Source organism: Acanthisitta chloris, unplaced genomic scaffold, assembly GCF_000695815.1.
Source record: "Acanthisitta chloris isolate BGI_N310 unplaced genomic scaffold, ASM69581v1 scaffold6543, whole genome shotgun sequence".
Lineage (NCBI taxonomy): Eukaryota > Metazoa > Chordata > Aves > Passeriformes > Acanthisittidae > Acanthisitta > Acanthisitta chloris.
The window spans coordinates 41,956-58,813 of NW_008666492.1; the positions used below are offsets into that span (position 1 = coordinate 41,956).

The 16,858-nt window shown below is 37.5% G+C and overlaps 1 protein-coding gene across 1 annotated transcript in view; it reads right to left on the reverse strand.

Annotated features, from left to right (window-relative positions):
- SLC30A9 (solute carrier family 30 (zinc transporter), member 9) overlaps positions 1–14,947 on the reverse strand; it is a 20,164-nt gene extending 5,217 nt beyond the window's left edge. The window contains exons 1-14 of the mRNA XM_009072135.1: positions 14,677–14,947; positions 12,854–12,916; positions 11,394–11,493; positions 10,085–10,177; positions 9,636–9,718; positions 8,691–8,749; positions 7,885–7,952; positions 6,759–6,861; positions 4,762–4,817; positions 3,299–3,434; positions 2,869–2,908; positions 2,340–2,411; positions 1,777–1,884; positions 1,447–1,612 (exon numbers count right to left, since the gene is read on the reverse strand). Coding sequence (XP_009070383.1) covers positions 1,447–1,612; positions 1,777–1,884; positions 2,340–2,411; positions 2,869–2,908; positions 3,299–3,434; positions 4,762–4,817; positions 6,759–6,861; positions 7,885–7,952; positions 8,691–8,749; positions 9,636–9,718; positions 10,085–10,177; positions 11,394–11,493; positions 12,854–12,916; positions 14,677–14,839 — 1,310 coding nt within the window. The 5' untranslated portion in view covers positions 14,840–14,947. The remainder of the gene's footprint in view (positions 1–1,446; positions 1,613–1,776; positions 1,885–2,339; positions 2,412–2,868; positions 2,909–3,298; positions 3,435–4,761; positions 4,818–6,758; positions 6,862–7,884; positions 7,953–8,690; positions 8,750–9,635; positions 9,719–10,084; positions 10,178–11,393; positions 11,494–12,853; positions 12,917–14,676) is intronic.
- Positions 14,948–16,858: the final 1,911 nt, after the last annotated feature.

A 16,858-nucleotide genomic window follows, 5' to 3' on the forward strand; every position in this document is an offset into this window, starting at 1 on the left:
TGACAGATTTTCCAGCACAACAGGAGCACAACTACCCAATAGCTGTTACAATGAAGTAAAAATTAAAGATGAAACTGTCACTAAGAATAGTTTATGCCTAGGAATCTGTGATTATATTCTGTAAGAACAGAATCAGGACAGTCTGCACCACATCACATATTTTATTTCACAGTTCTGAAAGCCTAATCTCCCACACTTCAGTTAAGATGAACACAAAAAAGATTTAGGCACCAAAGGTGTCAATGAGAGTTAAGAATGGAATGTTTGTATAGCAAAAATAAAATCAAATCATTTTTCAGCTGAGAATAACTCTGACTGAAAGCTCATTCTAGATCATGAGTTAAATATGGACTACTACTAGAAAATACCAAGTAAAATAAAAAGAAAGGGGAAATTAATAGCCACGAGCCTGTAAGAGAAATTATGAATTCCACTGATAGGAGAAACATAATAAAATGTCACTGAGTGTGACACAAACCAACATTTTAAAGTATAGCAGAACCAAAGGCTACCACAAATACTTTGAAAGAATTTAGTTACTGACATGTGAGAATTCTAACACAATTACTCCAAACAGGAATCTTGTTTAGTTTCTGGAATGAAGGGCATGTCATTCAGACCTCTTGCTTGCAACTGAGATGATGCAGCACTTAAGTTTCCTTCAAATATTCTGGTATAAACTAATAGGCTTGGGGCTTTTGACCTGCACAGCTCTGAAATGACTACACATAAAAAAAGCACTAAAATATTTCAGGTGATTTACACAGAAATATATTCCTGAATAAAGATTTAAAGGGAAACAAAAAGGGCTTTGCTTCTAAATCAAGGTTAATAGGGTTAAAGCTAAAATAGCTCCTTGCAAAGCATTTAAGCATGATTACAATGAGATATAAGTTTACTACAAATTGCAGACTTGCAAAGAGAGAGAAATTAGCACTGAGTTCATTTTATAAGCATCTAACATGCAGAATCTATCACATCATATTACTACTGCAGCACTTCCTGCCAACTGCTACAGAATTCCAGACACTGAGTATTAACAGTAATAGAATTTAAATATTTAAGTGCTAATAAACTATAAAAGCAACATAACAGTATGACTTAAGTGCTTACATATCATGCACTTGACTATGGTTTTAAGTTTGTGATGACTTTCTCATTAAGTCATTGTCAACTTCTGCAATTAATGTAACTGTTAGAATACATCTGCAGTATTATTCCAGCTGTGGAACCTCTGAGAGGTGCAAGTATTGGCTTATTGAACTTTTGAGCACAGAAACAGAGGTTAGCAATAATAAAGATTCTAAAATCTCAATACAGGAGAATGCACCCTAAAAATAATCTCACCAGATTTCTCTCATTTAAAGTGCTCGAACTGGTTTTTTTCAAATGTTATTTACTTGCCTTTTGCTGTCCTAGCAGAGATTGAGCTGTGAAGATTCTTACCTTACTACAGGATCACTTTCCAGTAACTCGGTGAGTCGCTGCAGCTGCTCAGGTTGAATGGATCGTCCCAGCAGAGCTTCAGTGTTAGTGTAGATTAGAAATGCTGACACAGTTCCTAACAAAGTTCCAACACCTAGAGATCCCACACTGTCATAGTATGGGTTTCCTAAACAAGATATGTCAAATTAGTTTCACAAAGCATTTCTAAAACAAAGCAGATAATTCCGATTTCACACTGAAAAGAGACTATTTTTGAGGGGGGTTTTTTTGGGTTTCCTTTTTGGTGGGATTGTTCAGGTTGGTGGGGTTTTGGTTGGTTGGTTGGTTTACCTGTTAAAGAAGTCAGACCCATACAGGCAGCAGCTACAGCCACACTCAGAACTGCTGCAGCATCCTCCAGCAACACCACATTTGTACTAGGATCACGACTCTGCACAACTGCACATACAACAACAAAAAAAAAGTTACATTGCTTTGAAAAGCTTAGCTTTACTACATTTTGCACAGTACTTAAGCTATACTAACAGCAGCAACTTGAAAGAAAAATGTCTATAACTATATAAGGGTAAACTGAATTTTTGCAGATGCACACAATCCTGAAAGCATTCATAACTACAGAGAACAGGTCCAATTAGGGAAGCTTCTCAAAAATGACTGAAAAATTCAAAGGGGCATTTATCCTGAAAAGTACAAGCAGTTTAGCAAAGTATTTAAGTAGTATTACTTAAATCAACAGGTTTTCACCTGATTCGTAAAACGTCATTTATTACTAGATATGGATCGATAAAACAAGGGGTAAGGGAAAGGGAAAATTGTTTCTATCATCAAGCACATGCCAGTAAACAGATTCTGTTTGACATAACCACATACCTGACTGCTACAATGACACGTACCATATTGATAAAAGGACAGACCCTTGGCTCGAGCACTCCTGCGAATTTCATTTATAGCAACAAGGAGGGTAGCTGAAACAACACCAGAGTTCTTGCTGAAAATGGTTAGAGGCAAAAGGACTTGTTTCCATTTAGAAAAGAGGGCACTTTTCTTTATATCATAGCACCAGATCATCCAAAAAGCTCTGACTTCTGATTTTTTTGCTGATATACTTTGAATAATGACAAAGCATAAAGCTCCTTTCTTTTCTACAGGACTGTCTCCCATGCAAACCAGAACAGTTTTATTTATTGATAGCTTAATATCAAAAAGGCATTCTATGAATACTTTCCAAATGTGTTCAACTTCTTATATCGACAGGTTAAAAAAAAAGTTCTTCCACTTTTTTTTTGTTTGCTTACAAGTATTTGAAACAGAGTTTAAAACTTCACTGTGTAAGCAAGGATCAATTATTACTCTAGTTGCTCACACTGTAATCTTACAGACATTACAAATACTCAAATAGAAATATTTCTCAAAACTGCATACCTCCTTCAGATACCAATGACCCTGCTAAAATGCAGTATGCCTGTGGGGGAAAAAAATAATCATTATTATTTGCATATTTGTACAGAGAAAATTGGTACAGATCTCCTCACCACAGACTATCCAAACACACTGTTCCAGAACCTCATTACCTGCAGTGCCACGTAACTGTCCCCAAACAGAAGGCAACCAACAGTATTGGAATTAGCAATATGATGATGCAAAATAAGGAAGAAGGACTTTGGGGGAGATATGAAGGGTTGTGCTATAGTTTAACAAGATTTTTTTTTTTTCTTAGAACATGTTATTAAGAATGGCTTGAGTTAATTGTGTGGGAATTCAAACTGACTCAAGGAAGTGAATTTCAGACTATGCCATTATTTTTCTATTAAGTCACCAGTGTTAAATACAATACCAAACAAGATTAGCTTACCCAGAGAAGAGATTCTACAGGATGAGGGTGGAGTAAACCTATGATCCCATGATACCAAGAAAGTCCTGCACCCATCATGAAAATGCCTACTCCGCTGATCAGGGAGGCAATATAGCGCATGTTTGTGAAACCATACCTAGGTGAAAACAAAGAAAAGGAACATAAGATGCTCTATCTCTGCAAACATATCTCAAAGCTTTTCCATTTTTACATGTCTTAATTTACCATCACATGACTTGGCAACTATTTAAGACAAAGCTGCTAAATCCAGCCTAATCCAAGAGAAAAAAAAAGCCACTTTAAAAAGGATAGCTAGTACATGCAAGGACATCAAGCACAGATAGTTTCCTAATTTGTTTTTAAACAGCTGTATTAGCTCTTGTGCAGAGACTGAGGATTTTACAACGATAAAAAAACAAAGGAACAAACAAAAAACCAAAAAAAAACCACAACAAAAACCAACATTCACTTCTACATTTTATTGAGAACTCTAGCCTTGTAGACAGCCAGTCTACATCATTTATAATGCTAATTGAAAGGGAATAGAATTTGTACATCTTTCAGTAGTTCAGCTATTACATTCCACACTTGCAATTTTTAAGAGCAGTGGGAAGAATCAAAGCAATATTAAAAGTGTACCTTTGCTGCTTTTTTGGTATTAACTGCTAGTAAAAGCAGTGTGTTTCTTTTGCAACACTCAGAAAACTCAGGATTTTGTACCATGGACTGTAACAAGGAAGATGCAAAAAGGTGAGAGAGGGGAAGGAGATATGATGAGTATTTGGACAAATTTGATATTTGAATTTTATGATGCTCTTAATGAAAAAAAGCTTAACTAATTCAGTAAATTAGACATATTTTGAACTAGTGCTTACAGGATGAATGACTTGCCCAAACACATGAAGTATAAAACAGGTCAACCCCAAGAAAATATCATGGAGAGCACAGCTTATAACTTTCATGAAGTTGGAAGAACTTATCAAATAACATTCCTGTTACTAAGATAAAAACAAAGAGCAGTTTAAGTCAAACATCTCCTTATGGTACAAGTAACTGCTTTGCAGGAAAGCACTTTGTTGAAAAGAGGAAGAAGACAGTATTTTATTTTTTAAAAAATCCTGTCATTCACATGAACAGTGTTTAAAAACAAAGCAGATCTAGCAAGTGGAAGAGGTAGAAGAGTCTAGAACAACTTAAGCAAAATAATGATAATTGAAATAAACCACAGCAAATGCTTATCACCAAAATAAAAGTAATGCAGCATGCACCAAGCCACTGAAGCTACAAGTACAACTGCAGCTTGGAAGAAAACCCTTTTCTTATTGCACCTCTTGTAAAATCAGAAACAATACATTTCAGAAAGGACACGAAGCAGCAGATTAAAAAGAACAAGGTTATGCACAAAGAACTGATCTTACTCCTATATATAGTTACCAAAATCTTTATTTACACAAAAAGCTTACGGATGACTAGGGTCAGGTGTCCTCGCAGACTGACTGATGCCCAAAGCTAGCAATGCCTATTTAGAAAAAAGGAAAAAGCCTTTGTTTAAAAAACATAAATTAGAAACATTCTGTATCAACTGAGCTCGAAAGATACCAAGGCAGCTGCAATTTGCTGATCTGTAGATATGCTTTGTTACTGGTATTTTATTAGAGCTGGAATTAATCCTCAAAATCTGTCATCTAAATATACCATCACCAAGAAATTGCTAGTTATACCTAGATATATAATACACAGGCAATTATATGGTGTGTATAAATATAATTATTGTTAATTATAACTTCAGAAATGCAACTAGAAGCGAACATTTCACGCAATCACCAGTGTTTGCTGCTGTGCTTCAGTGTGAAGGAATGAAGTTATTGAGGGAACAAAGGCAGGTAAATAAATCCAGCTTGAAGTGAATTCATACAGAGACTGTGGTGCAGTATGGTGATGACATACTGCATTTACAGCAGCTTCTTTCAGTATATTTTGAAGGAATAAATAAATAAAAACCTTTTGCTATCTAAATTGCCTATCTGAGATATATTTAATTAGGCACGTATTAAGCCACTGATACAGTAAAACATAAATCTAAACCTCAATTTTCCAAAGCACATGGTTTCCTTTAGGACTAAGCATTATTGGAACATAATAACAAGTATTGAAATTCAGACATTTTAGTCTTAGTAGTAGCAGCAGCAAGCTCCTCTGAGGCAGTAAGGTTTCTCCTGTGTTTTTCCCAAAATCACTTACTCCATATTTGGGGAAAAAACCAACCAAACAAAACAAAAACAAAACAAACCATATTTCAGTGGAACGTTCAATTTCACATTTTAAAAAACAGTATAGCTCTTGTACATGTATGATAGGTAATACCACTATCAAACTTGGTTCACCTGTACACTGACACACTTGGGCAAGTAAAAGAAAATCACACACTTCAAGGTTGCCTCCCCATAAGTTCCAAGTATTATCAGTTGGGTTACTAGCACCCCTGTCTTCATTTTACTCCTGGAACTGCTGAAAGGTTGTGTAAAACCATTCACAGAAAAACAGCGAACAAAATATGAGTCCTCAACTCATTCTTCCCAGACAGAGAACCATATTAGGCCCAACTTAAGCAAAAAATGTAGCCAAAACTATATTAAAACACTTCTCATGATATTCTGCCTGCTCTAAAGTTCCACACATCCTTCAAATTTGGTGGAGCACAAGACTTGCATTTTATGAGTCACAAGCTACCCAAGGATTCCCCCTGGCTGGAGCTGCAGGAGGGTTTCACCCACTCATCTTTAAATGCTCTTTTTTGTTTCTGTTCAAGGCCTTGCTATATCAAAAAACACAACAAGGCAGATTCTTACTACACTGGGAGAAGGGGAAATTTCAAGGTCTTGCAACATATGCTTCAAGCAAACTAAAGAAACCAGTGGAATAAACAACGTTAATTTTATCCCTGCACACTAATATTACATGCCAAATTCTGAGTCTGTCACACCACTTATCAAAGTGAATGTGCCAGGTATGTGGCTATTTGTGCTGTGAGTGGCTGATAAGGTAGCCTAGGAGTAGGAAAAAAAAACCAAGATGCTCAAATTCTCATAATTATTCTACCAAGCAACAAAGTCTGCATTCTATTACAGTAACTGACAAGAGAGCTAACATGTAACCAAAATATTGACCAAAGTACGAAAGAGAGATACTTTGTACATCATCTTCAAGTCCCACTCATGATCCATAAAGCAGTGGAGTATAGTTCTGCTTACTGAAACTCCTTTCTTTCAACTTATTTCTAAAAAAACTTCAAAATCTACATTCTGACTTGTCTCATTTTTACATTAATACAAATTTAAAACCATGCATTTTAGGTATTTTTTTTAATTCAAGTGCAATACAACTACTATAAGTATCTGTCTTTATTCCTGAAAAATTATTACAAGTGCTAACTGAAGCAGAATGGAAACAAAATACTCACCTGGTTACATGTGTCTGCTAAAGAATGTATGGCTTCTGAGAACATACTTGCAGAACCCGTGTAAACCCAAGCAAGCAGCTTAAAGAAAAAATTCAACCCATTTCTGAAAACAAAGACAAGAAATAAGCTAAAGAACAACAGAATATTTGGTGTTCAACAAAACCACAAGTGCTGTATAACCATGCACCTGCCAGAAAGTGGTGAAACAAAGAGCAGTTTAATCATTAGAGACCTGTACAGGCAGATCAGGCACACAGATTTTCTGCATGGTTACTGTTAAAACAGCCCTTTCAGCTAAACTTCATAAAAATATACAATTTATTTTTCAAAAATCATTAACTTACAAGCAGTCCTGAGTAAGTTACACTTCCTGAAAGCTACCATCACATTCACTACTCAGAACTAATTGCCTACAAGTGGAAGAATACAACTCTTCACAACTTTCTTTTCTCTTTCTGCAATCTTTGATTCACACCTGCTCAGTTCACACCAGCACTCAGCTGGTATTTATTCCACCCCTACAAATTCCACAGTTGGAGGGGGATTTGGTATCCTAGGAATCTAAAAAAGAAACTACATTAGGATTTGCAAGTGTCAGGCCCAACAAAATCAATCTCTTCCAAATGGAAAAGTTAAGACAGATTGGCCTTTCTTGATACAAAGACAGAAGCCATTAAAAAGATAAGGACTACAAACAAAGGAGCACTGGTGGTGGCCTTGACTTAAATCTCTGAAAAGTCATAGATATTCGAGGGCCGAGTCCCCTAAACTTCTGAAAAAGCTCCACAAAAAGATGAGTGAGCAACACAACAGTCTCTACAAACTTCTGCTAGCCTGGCTGCCAGGCACTCATGTATAAAAATACCTAATCATGCTAAAGGTATTTGGGAAGTGAAGAGAGTGCAATGTTTATAGCAATGCCCTACCTACAAAGCAGGAGGAAAGGTCATCTTCAGTATATTCAATGTGGGACTACAATATAGTGATGAATGTATTCACATAAACTCCCTCCTATCAACAATGAATAAATAGTATCTCTATCTAAAATACACACTGTTCCAACTTCCAGGATAAGAAATCGTTTTATAATTGCATAAACAAAACGTGATTTTTTTTCTTTACTTACATGCAAATAGCTACCATTACCACCTTCCCTGGTCCCTTGAAAAACATAGCTGCTGTACTGGAGCGTGGCTATGTAAAGAAATAAGAGATTATTAAAATCACCAGATCTTGACCTCACGAGACATCTACCATACAAATTATCAAACAAAAAACTTTGCAGTGCCCTGTATTGCAAAAATGAAGCTATAGTCCTTGAAGACAACTAATTTATTACTGAGTGCTCAGCCACGCTGCAGTTGAGTCTTATGTATTTCTATAAACTCATGGCTGTAAAAAAGCTAAGCAAGCAACAACATCTCCAGCAGGGGCCACTGCAGCCATAAGGTGCCACAGAACGACTGCAAAATCATCCCACCACAGCAGAGCACCTGGATCCAGGGAATGTACCTGCTTAAGCAAAGGGAAAGGGACAGCAGTGCATAGCCCAAAGCATTCATCTTGAGGATCTTCTTCCTTAATAAACTTATTCCATTTCTTTAATTTAGCAATATATTCACTATACATATTAATAGGCCATAGATGAAATGAGTATAGCTACAGTTTTGATAAGATGCCAACTGAAAATACAGCTTTACTGGTGGATTACACTGTCACAGCAAGAATTCATTTAAACTGGCATCATAACATAACTGGCACTTACTACTGCATTACACTCAGAGGCAGATCTGGTATACTACAGTGCAAATAAATCTTTCAATAATATCCAGCTAGTTAAGCTTTTGCAACCATTACACAAATTTTCCTTCAAAAGGTGTCATATTACATCTCGTGAAATTTTGTAGCCAAAAACTTAAAAACATCTCTTACCTTAGTATTTCCAAAGAACTCCCTGTATTCCCTCAACAGCCTTTGGTTTCTAAATAGATCTGCAATACAAAATTATTATTATGAATATGCACTAGTAACCAGTAGTTTCAGAAACTGAAGTCTACTTTTTTTATGCAGAAGTGAACTGCTAACAGGAGCTACTCAATCTATCTATCCTTGTGAAAAAAATCCTCTCTTGATATTGTTAATCAGAAACACATGCTGTCATATACTCAGGCAAAATGCAATCTGTTATGATCCTATATATTGCTGCTATTTCTACCAACAGAGGGAAATACTCAAAATACACTAAATTCAGGGATTCTACTGCCCCTTTCCTGCCTCTTAACCACAAAGAATGGGGGGAAAGATGCTCAATAACTTCCTGCTGCAGTGCTAGATTCTCCCCTACAAAGTTACACAAAAGACATTGTACACAATAACTTAAATCGCTTCCAACAGCCAGTAGAGCCCCAGTAGTTTGTAACAAAGGGAAGTAACACTTCAAGTACACAATGTTCCAGTATTCTATTATGACTGAGTAGGGGCTTTTTAGCTCAGTTGTTGGATTTGGGGGTATTTCTCCCCTTCTGAAACACAAAGGCAAGTTGAACTCATTTCTGAGGAAAAATAAATAAGTGACAGTATGGTACAAAAACCCGGAGTTCTAAGTCTTCTCAAAATTCTGTTGAAAAAAAAATGCAAAACCACTGAAGATGTAAATTATAACCTAAAAACTGAAAGTCCTCCCTAAAGAGTATGACTAGAGATCTCAACTGAATGGATATTTTTGCTTAAGAATACCTTAAGCTTAAGCTCTTGCTTAAGAGCACTTGCCAATTCCAAATGTTCATGTTCTCAATGAACAAACACACTACCTGGTGGATTTCTAACAATCGTACTTATTTGTTTGCATTTCAAGTTATTTGAAAACTCTGTACTCACTTTCTCTGTACTTGATCTCTGCCTCTTTACGTCGTTTTCTTTCTCTGGCAAGAGCCTCTGGACTACCCCAAACTTCAAGAGACCTGCATGAAGTGAAAGTAACTTAACAGTATGTTCTAATCATGCAACTTTCTTTTCAGTTTGACTACATTACAAATGCCTTTCCTAAAAGCAGAACATCAAATTATTCTTTCTGATAAGCCCAGCAGACTACTTTACAGAACGAAAAGCTGGGCAGGAGGGGGCTGAGGACAAGCACAGACACATACCCTGCAATTTTATACACACAATGTAATTATTACCATAATTAGGATAAAAAAATCTGTTCAGATAGAAAATGGAAAACATCATTGCCCTTTCACATTGCAAACCTCACTTTTAATACTCTTCCCTCTCACATAATCCATTTTAAATGATCCAAACATTTTCCTTCACAAAAGTGTTCTTACTTTGCCTCTACATCCGATCTCAGGTACACGGTGAAAGTCTCAGTGTCATCATGGGGACTTCGTCGTTTAATTTTCCTCAGCTGGTCTAAATCACTAAGGAAAGTGGACAAATAGTTTAGTGCAAGAAAAAGTTCTTACTATTCTAATTTGACTTCTACATCTGTGTGATGTTCCACAATTAATTACTAATTTGCTGTACAAAAAAAGTCAAGTTGTTTACTTGAGCCAAACAGAACACTCTGAAAGCAAAGTAATGAAACAATAAATAATAAAACATCCACAGTGACTGATCTGCATGTAATTGATAACACACATGTCCTAAACAAGAGGGTTCATGGATTAGCATCTCTAAATGGAAATCAGAAATCATGTGACAGGGAAAGTTAAGACATTTAACCCTAAAACCTACACACCTACCACAAGCTGCAGAAGGCTGAAAGTAATAAAACTTCTTGGGGAAAACGATAAATCTCCTGTGCTGAGCTACATATTAGGGCATCTACTCTGAAAAGTATCAAGGATGTTTTTATTTCTTTCTCAATACAAGAGAACATTTCATTTTTAGCCCAACCAATTAGCTAGTCCTTTTTCCTAACCCCTTTTGGTCAACCCAGCAAAATTAGTTATGATAAAAATAATGCAGAGGACTAAGCATAATTTGCCACAGGATTCTCAGCAAAGACTAAGTCTAGTGACATACACTATATGTAAAAACTGGGGAGGAACAGCGACAGCACAAAAAGTTATAAACAAGTTGCTGAGCCTTTAGATTTAATATGGGTCACACACACAACATGCATGAAATCTGACAGACACCTCGACTACAGCAATACCCAGTTCAGACCTGCTGGCAGGCATGGCACGTAGTAAAACACAGTAAATACGAATCAAGCAACAAGTTATGCTACAGTGAAATAAATTATCTTTTATCCCAAATTACAGACCTCTCGTAACATGAATCTTTCACAGACGTTCACACAAACCATCATGATCCCAAAGGGCTGAATCCAGAGTTATTTGCATCCCCACCCCATAAAGCTACTCTGAGAGGTGGTCTTCCCCCCACTAGATTCATGGTCATATAAGTACAAATAAACTACTTTAAAAAGCAACTACTGAAACATGCAAATTAAGAGCAAGTTCCTAATCTTCCATAACAGTAAGGAGTAAGTAACTTCAGCCACTTACAATTATGTATACCACAAAAGCATTTAGAAAAGCTTGCTGTGCAAAATCACTCTCCATCACAATTAATTTTGATGCACATACAAATATTCAAAAATTAAACTTCAACTCAAACCTGTCATACCTGGATTTAAGACAAAACTCATTTATTGCTCTGACTCCAGTGATGAAGTTATTCTGTGTGTATTTTGGTCCATACTCTCTTTTTTTAAGGACTGCTTTCACTTAAAAATAGAAACAGATACGCAAGTTAAGTCACTCGTGGAGACTACAGCAAAAACTTCACGAAGTATTTCAATCTAATGGCATATTGAGATATCTCTAAGTGAAAATCTGAAAAACAATGCTCATCAGTAATATAGGAAACTTACAGTGAAGAGAAAGGAATCTTCCCTACTGTGGAAATGAGTAAGAGTAGACTTAACTCCCACAATTCTACTTGGTAAGTTGTAGTTCAGAGTTCTCAAACACCTCACATACCTAACTGCCACTGGGAGCTACTTCTCCAACTCGGTGTCAGAGACAGTGCTTGGCTACACAGACAGCATTCAAATACTGCAATTTGGAAACCCTTTGCTCTAGCAAATGAAATAGCAACAGGCTGCTCAATTTCTTTTTTTTTTTGCCAATACTTAATCAATTCCACCTTCTGCAGATAAGATTTGTGACCTTTGCAGACCATACAGAGAAATGACTGTGTATGCAATACGAGGAGAAAGGAGCAGCAGAGATGTGCTGAACTGACCACAGCTCCCATTTTCCAGCCCTCTGCACCACTGGAGGTGAGAAGGTAGAGAAAATCAAAAGTAGGCCCATGAGTAAGGCAAAGGTCAGGGGAAGGTGTTTCAAGATTTAGGTTTTATTTATCACTACTCTAATTTGATTGGTAATATATGTATTTTCCCAAGTCTGTTTTGTCCGTGCCAGTAACTGGTGAGTGATCTCTCCCTGTCCTTATCTCAACTCATGAGCCTTTCGTCATATCTTCTCTCTCCATCCAGCTGAGGAGGGTGATAGAGCAGCTTGGGTGGGCACCCGGCATCCAGCCAGGGTGAAACCATCACATTACTACAGGCACAAACGGGAACACTGCAGGACTCAGATTAGGCAGTCCATGTGGTCAAAATATATTTAGAAGCAACACTGATTAGATTAACTCAGCAATAAGAAGGAACAGAGGAAGCCTTAGAACAAGGAACAGGGAAAGATCAAGTATTCAGCTTAGCCACATTAAGTCTGAGATGGTGAATGGACATGCTTAAAAACAGGCAAGGAGCACAGACTGTGATAACAGATGAGAAAACAAATGAAGTGTTTTCTGGATGAGTTCTGCAGCTTAAATGAAACAATTAAAAACAAACACAGAAGAGTGAGTAATTAGATGGAATAATGCTGTATTTGACTTTTCAGGAGTGATTTTCAAGCAAAAGGGTAGCAAACAAAGCTGGCATACAATTATGTTTTAAAATGTTATTCGCATAACTTGTTTACGTAACTGAATGGGAACCACAGTTTCCTTACACATATATATTTTGACTATTAGCAGACAGCAGTAAAGTTTCAATACAGTAAGTATTTCTTTACCTTTTACTTGGATTGGCTCTTTAAGCAAAGTCTGCTTTTGACCTGCATTGGTTGTATCTTGTCCTGCAAAATAAAGGTAAAGCTCATTGTAAATATGGGAAACACCTATTTTCTTTTTAGTAAAGAGTCTGGCTGACATAACAAAGTAAGAATATATCTTAATATTCCTTTTCGCCCTGATAATTAAAAAGTGTATTTGCTAGATTTCCAACATTTAAAACCTTCAAAAGACAGAAACAGCAAAAAAATAAATAACCAACTAAGACATGCAATATAGCATTGATTGATACACTCCTAGTAGCCTGAAGAAGAGCAGCAACTTGCAAAACACTTCAGAAAGTATCCAGAGTTTTTAAAAAATACTTCCACACTGTACTTATAGTTTGGGACAAGTTTTAGGCAAAACTTTAGGTTAGTAAATATAACTAATTCTATATTGCTGCTGTGTGTCTTTTCTTTTCTTGCCTGGTTCAAAACACCAGGCAGCTGATCCATCAATATTCATGATAAAAACTTCCACTAAGATAGCCTTGCAAAACTGAGAAGTAGCTTCTTTTCAAAAAATGTGTACTACCACTTATATCATTAAAACAACTATCGCAAAGACTATTTAACAAAAGATTGGGTCACAGGATTTCGGGGGGGTGGGGGAACAAAGGCACAAAAATACCAAGATTTATATCCACGCACACAGATCTATGTACACCAAATACCCTTTAGACATTTACTGCCTGAGCTTAAAGACTGAACAAAATCACAGTGCATCAAGTGAGAAAAAAAAATACTTCAATACACAACCAGTTTTTCAGGCAAGTGAAGGTTAAAATAAGATAAGATAAAATCTTCAAGACTGAACAGATTTAAGATTCACTTTTGTACTTGCAAACATCAGAAATGTCATGGCTCTTAGCTGGCTATAGTTACCAGCATTTAAACTATGACAAGCCTCAGGAATTTACAGGTTACTAAAGAAGGAATGAGCATCTGCCACCCTGACAATGAAGAGAATGAAATATTCTTTAGAAGACCTCTTAGTTGTAGACCAAAGCACAGAGAAGGAGTTTTCATTTTAAAAAGCATCTCAAGCACAGTAGCCTTCCAAGCCTGTATCTGTGCAGTCCTACAGTTAACAAGCATCAAAAATAGAGGATGCTATGATGGGGCAAGTTCAAGACAGATCTGAATTTCACAAGCACCTAACAAGCAGAAGATTGACAACCATACTGACCAGGAAGGAGGATCAGGTTATGTCCATTGCATCAAATGTTTAATACAAATGCTGCAGTTCTAACAACTGTCAGATCAGAAAGCTCTAGCAGATCAAACAGCTCAACCTTCATTACCAGTCATTTATTGCCCAGCCTGGAGAAGTTACAGTGCTCAACAGTCACACTTAGCTCATTTCACACAACATACCTGAAATGCCACAAAAATAATACAAATAAGCAAGCAAAGTGGAGAAAGACAAGTAATACATTCCATTTCTTATCCCTTAAATTACCCAATTCCTTCCTATGTTCACATTTTACCATCACCACTTTGAGCCCTTAAATTACCCAATTCCTTCCTGTTCACATTTTACCATCACCACTTTGAATTCAATTACACTAAACTTTAATCCTCCAAATACTGCAATGGCAAAGAAATAAATTTCAGCATTCCTCCCTGTTCACACATTTGAAATTCATACAGAGGTGCCCACAGCCAACAAATACCAAGAATTTTGCAACTGCAATATGACACAACTGAAAGAAAAAAGTTATCACTAAATACATTATGTTTTTACATTTATATAAATATTCTTTATTTTAGCTTAGTACTACCTCTTTCAACTTTATGCAGGGTTTCTTTAGGGGCTGATCCATTTTTATCTTCGGATCCAGGATCTTTTTTCTGACCATTGGAGGTATAAACTCTCACTTGACTCATCAATTGCACAGGCAGGCGATTGCATGGTAGAACATATGACAGGCTCCCACTTTTCATTGAAGCTTGCCATCCTAGCAAGGGGAGAAAAAAGAGCTGTTTCAGGCAACCATTTCAAATGGATAAAGAAGGGAAAGCAGACCAGCTATACCAGCGTAAGTCATGGAAAGTTAAACTTTCAAGTACAAACCTGTGCTTATTTTACCCATATTTATGAATTCCAGAATGGGAGTACATAGCTTTCACTGCCTCCCTTCAAACACCCACTCCTGAGTTTCATTCTAACATTAGGTATTCTTCCCCATACAATCCAGTATGCAGCTTTCCAGGAACCAGTATTCATCCATCCTCTGGATGGACTTAAGAGGTAAAAATAACCAAAAACACCAGGAAAAGAAAAGAAACAAAGGTATTTAATAAGATCAGCTCACTAATACATTAAGTCCAGTTATACTGCCTCAAAATCTTTAAGAACCAGGTGTTGATAAAAGAACAAATACAGACCACTACAAAACTACTAGGCAGTGTTGCCATTTCACTTCACTCTGTGTATGCTCTGTACAAATCACAACTTACCAAGAAAAACTCAACTGTAAGCATTACACCCAACATTGTATAAAACATCTTACAGTGAAGAATCCTAAATTTTGCAACATTCACAAAAGACAAATTACAAGGTAAATATGCAAAAAGCCCATTGAGAAATCTCCCTGCACAGGCAGCTGTCAATTTCAAAAGCCCAGCCAAAAGCAGAGTTGCAAGTAGTACAGACCAATCTGTATTAGCAACCAGTTTCTTCTAGGGAGCACAAACACTTCAGCAGAGAGAGGGTATGTAACTCCTCCGACCAGAAATGCAGCAGGAAACCTGCTTTGCAAAGCACTCACTAAAAGGATAAATGAATTTTTAAAATGTAATTAAGCAGTGCTGGTAAATCAAGTCATACAAAGTATGACTATTCATATATGAATACTGCACCTCTCAAAAAAGGTAGGATTTTATTTCACTGTTCATTCTATAAAAGTCTCAACAGCTTCCTTCTCATTTTAGTCTTCTGAAGCACCAAAGCACCTGCACAGGTGCATGCACTGACCAGAACCCTTCTGAAAGAACAATTCTAGCAAAAAAAGGACAGATAAGCTCTCATTGACTAAGAGTTATCGCTAATGTGACAAAAGCCTTGAATAATCAATTCAACACAGCTCACTGAACTTGCTGATTGCGAACTTACAAAACACTACAATAAACATATGGCACAAGATGAGTAGTGTCGTTTCCTAAGCTTTGGTGATCCTGGAGCAGTTAAACAAGGCAAATTTAATCAGCATGTTTAGAGGACAATCTTCGTACTAATACATACACCTACAAGAGACCATGAGAGTATTTGCTGCACTTCAATCGTCAGTGACTACAAGAAGCTGGTGAAGGGACTGGAGCACAAGTGCCATGAGGAGAGGCTGAGGGAGCTGGGGGTGTTCAGCCTGGAGGAGGCTCAGGGGAGACCTTCTCACCCTCTGCAACTCCCTGACAGGAGGTTGGAGTCAGGTGGGGGTTGGTCTCTTCTCCCAGGCAACCAGCAGCAGGACAAGAGGGCACAGACTCAAGCTCTGCCAGGGGAGGGTTAGGTTGGATATTAGGAAGAGATTTTTTACTGAGAGTGATCAGACATTGGAATGTGCTGCCCAGGGAGGTGGTGGATTCCCCATCCCTGGAGGTTTTCAAGCTGACACTGGATGTGGCACTCAGTGCCATGGTCAAGTAACAGTGGTAGGGTTGGACTGGGTGATCTTGAGGTCTCTTCCAGCCAGGTTGATTCTATGATTCTACGAAGAGGGACAAAACTGGTCGGAACCCAAATTTCACGAGGCCTAAGGGAACAGGCAGCGCTCACTCCTCAGCCCAACACAAGCTCCGAAGACAGCGCTTAGTTTTATATAATTCCAGCACATTCAGCCCGGACACACCGGGACACGACGTACCCGCTCTGCGCAAGAGGGGCGGACAGGGCAGCGAACCGCACAGCGAGGACACCGCGGCCCAACCCGCGCCCGGCGGCAGTGCCCTTCTCCCGAAAGAACG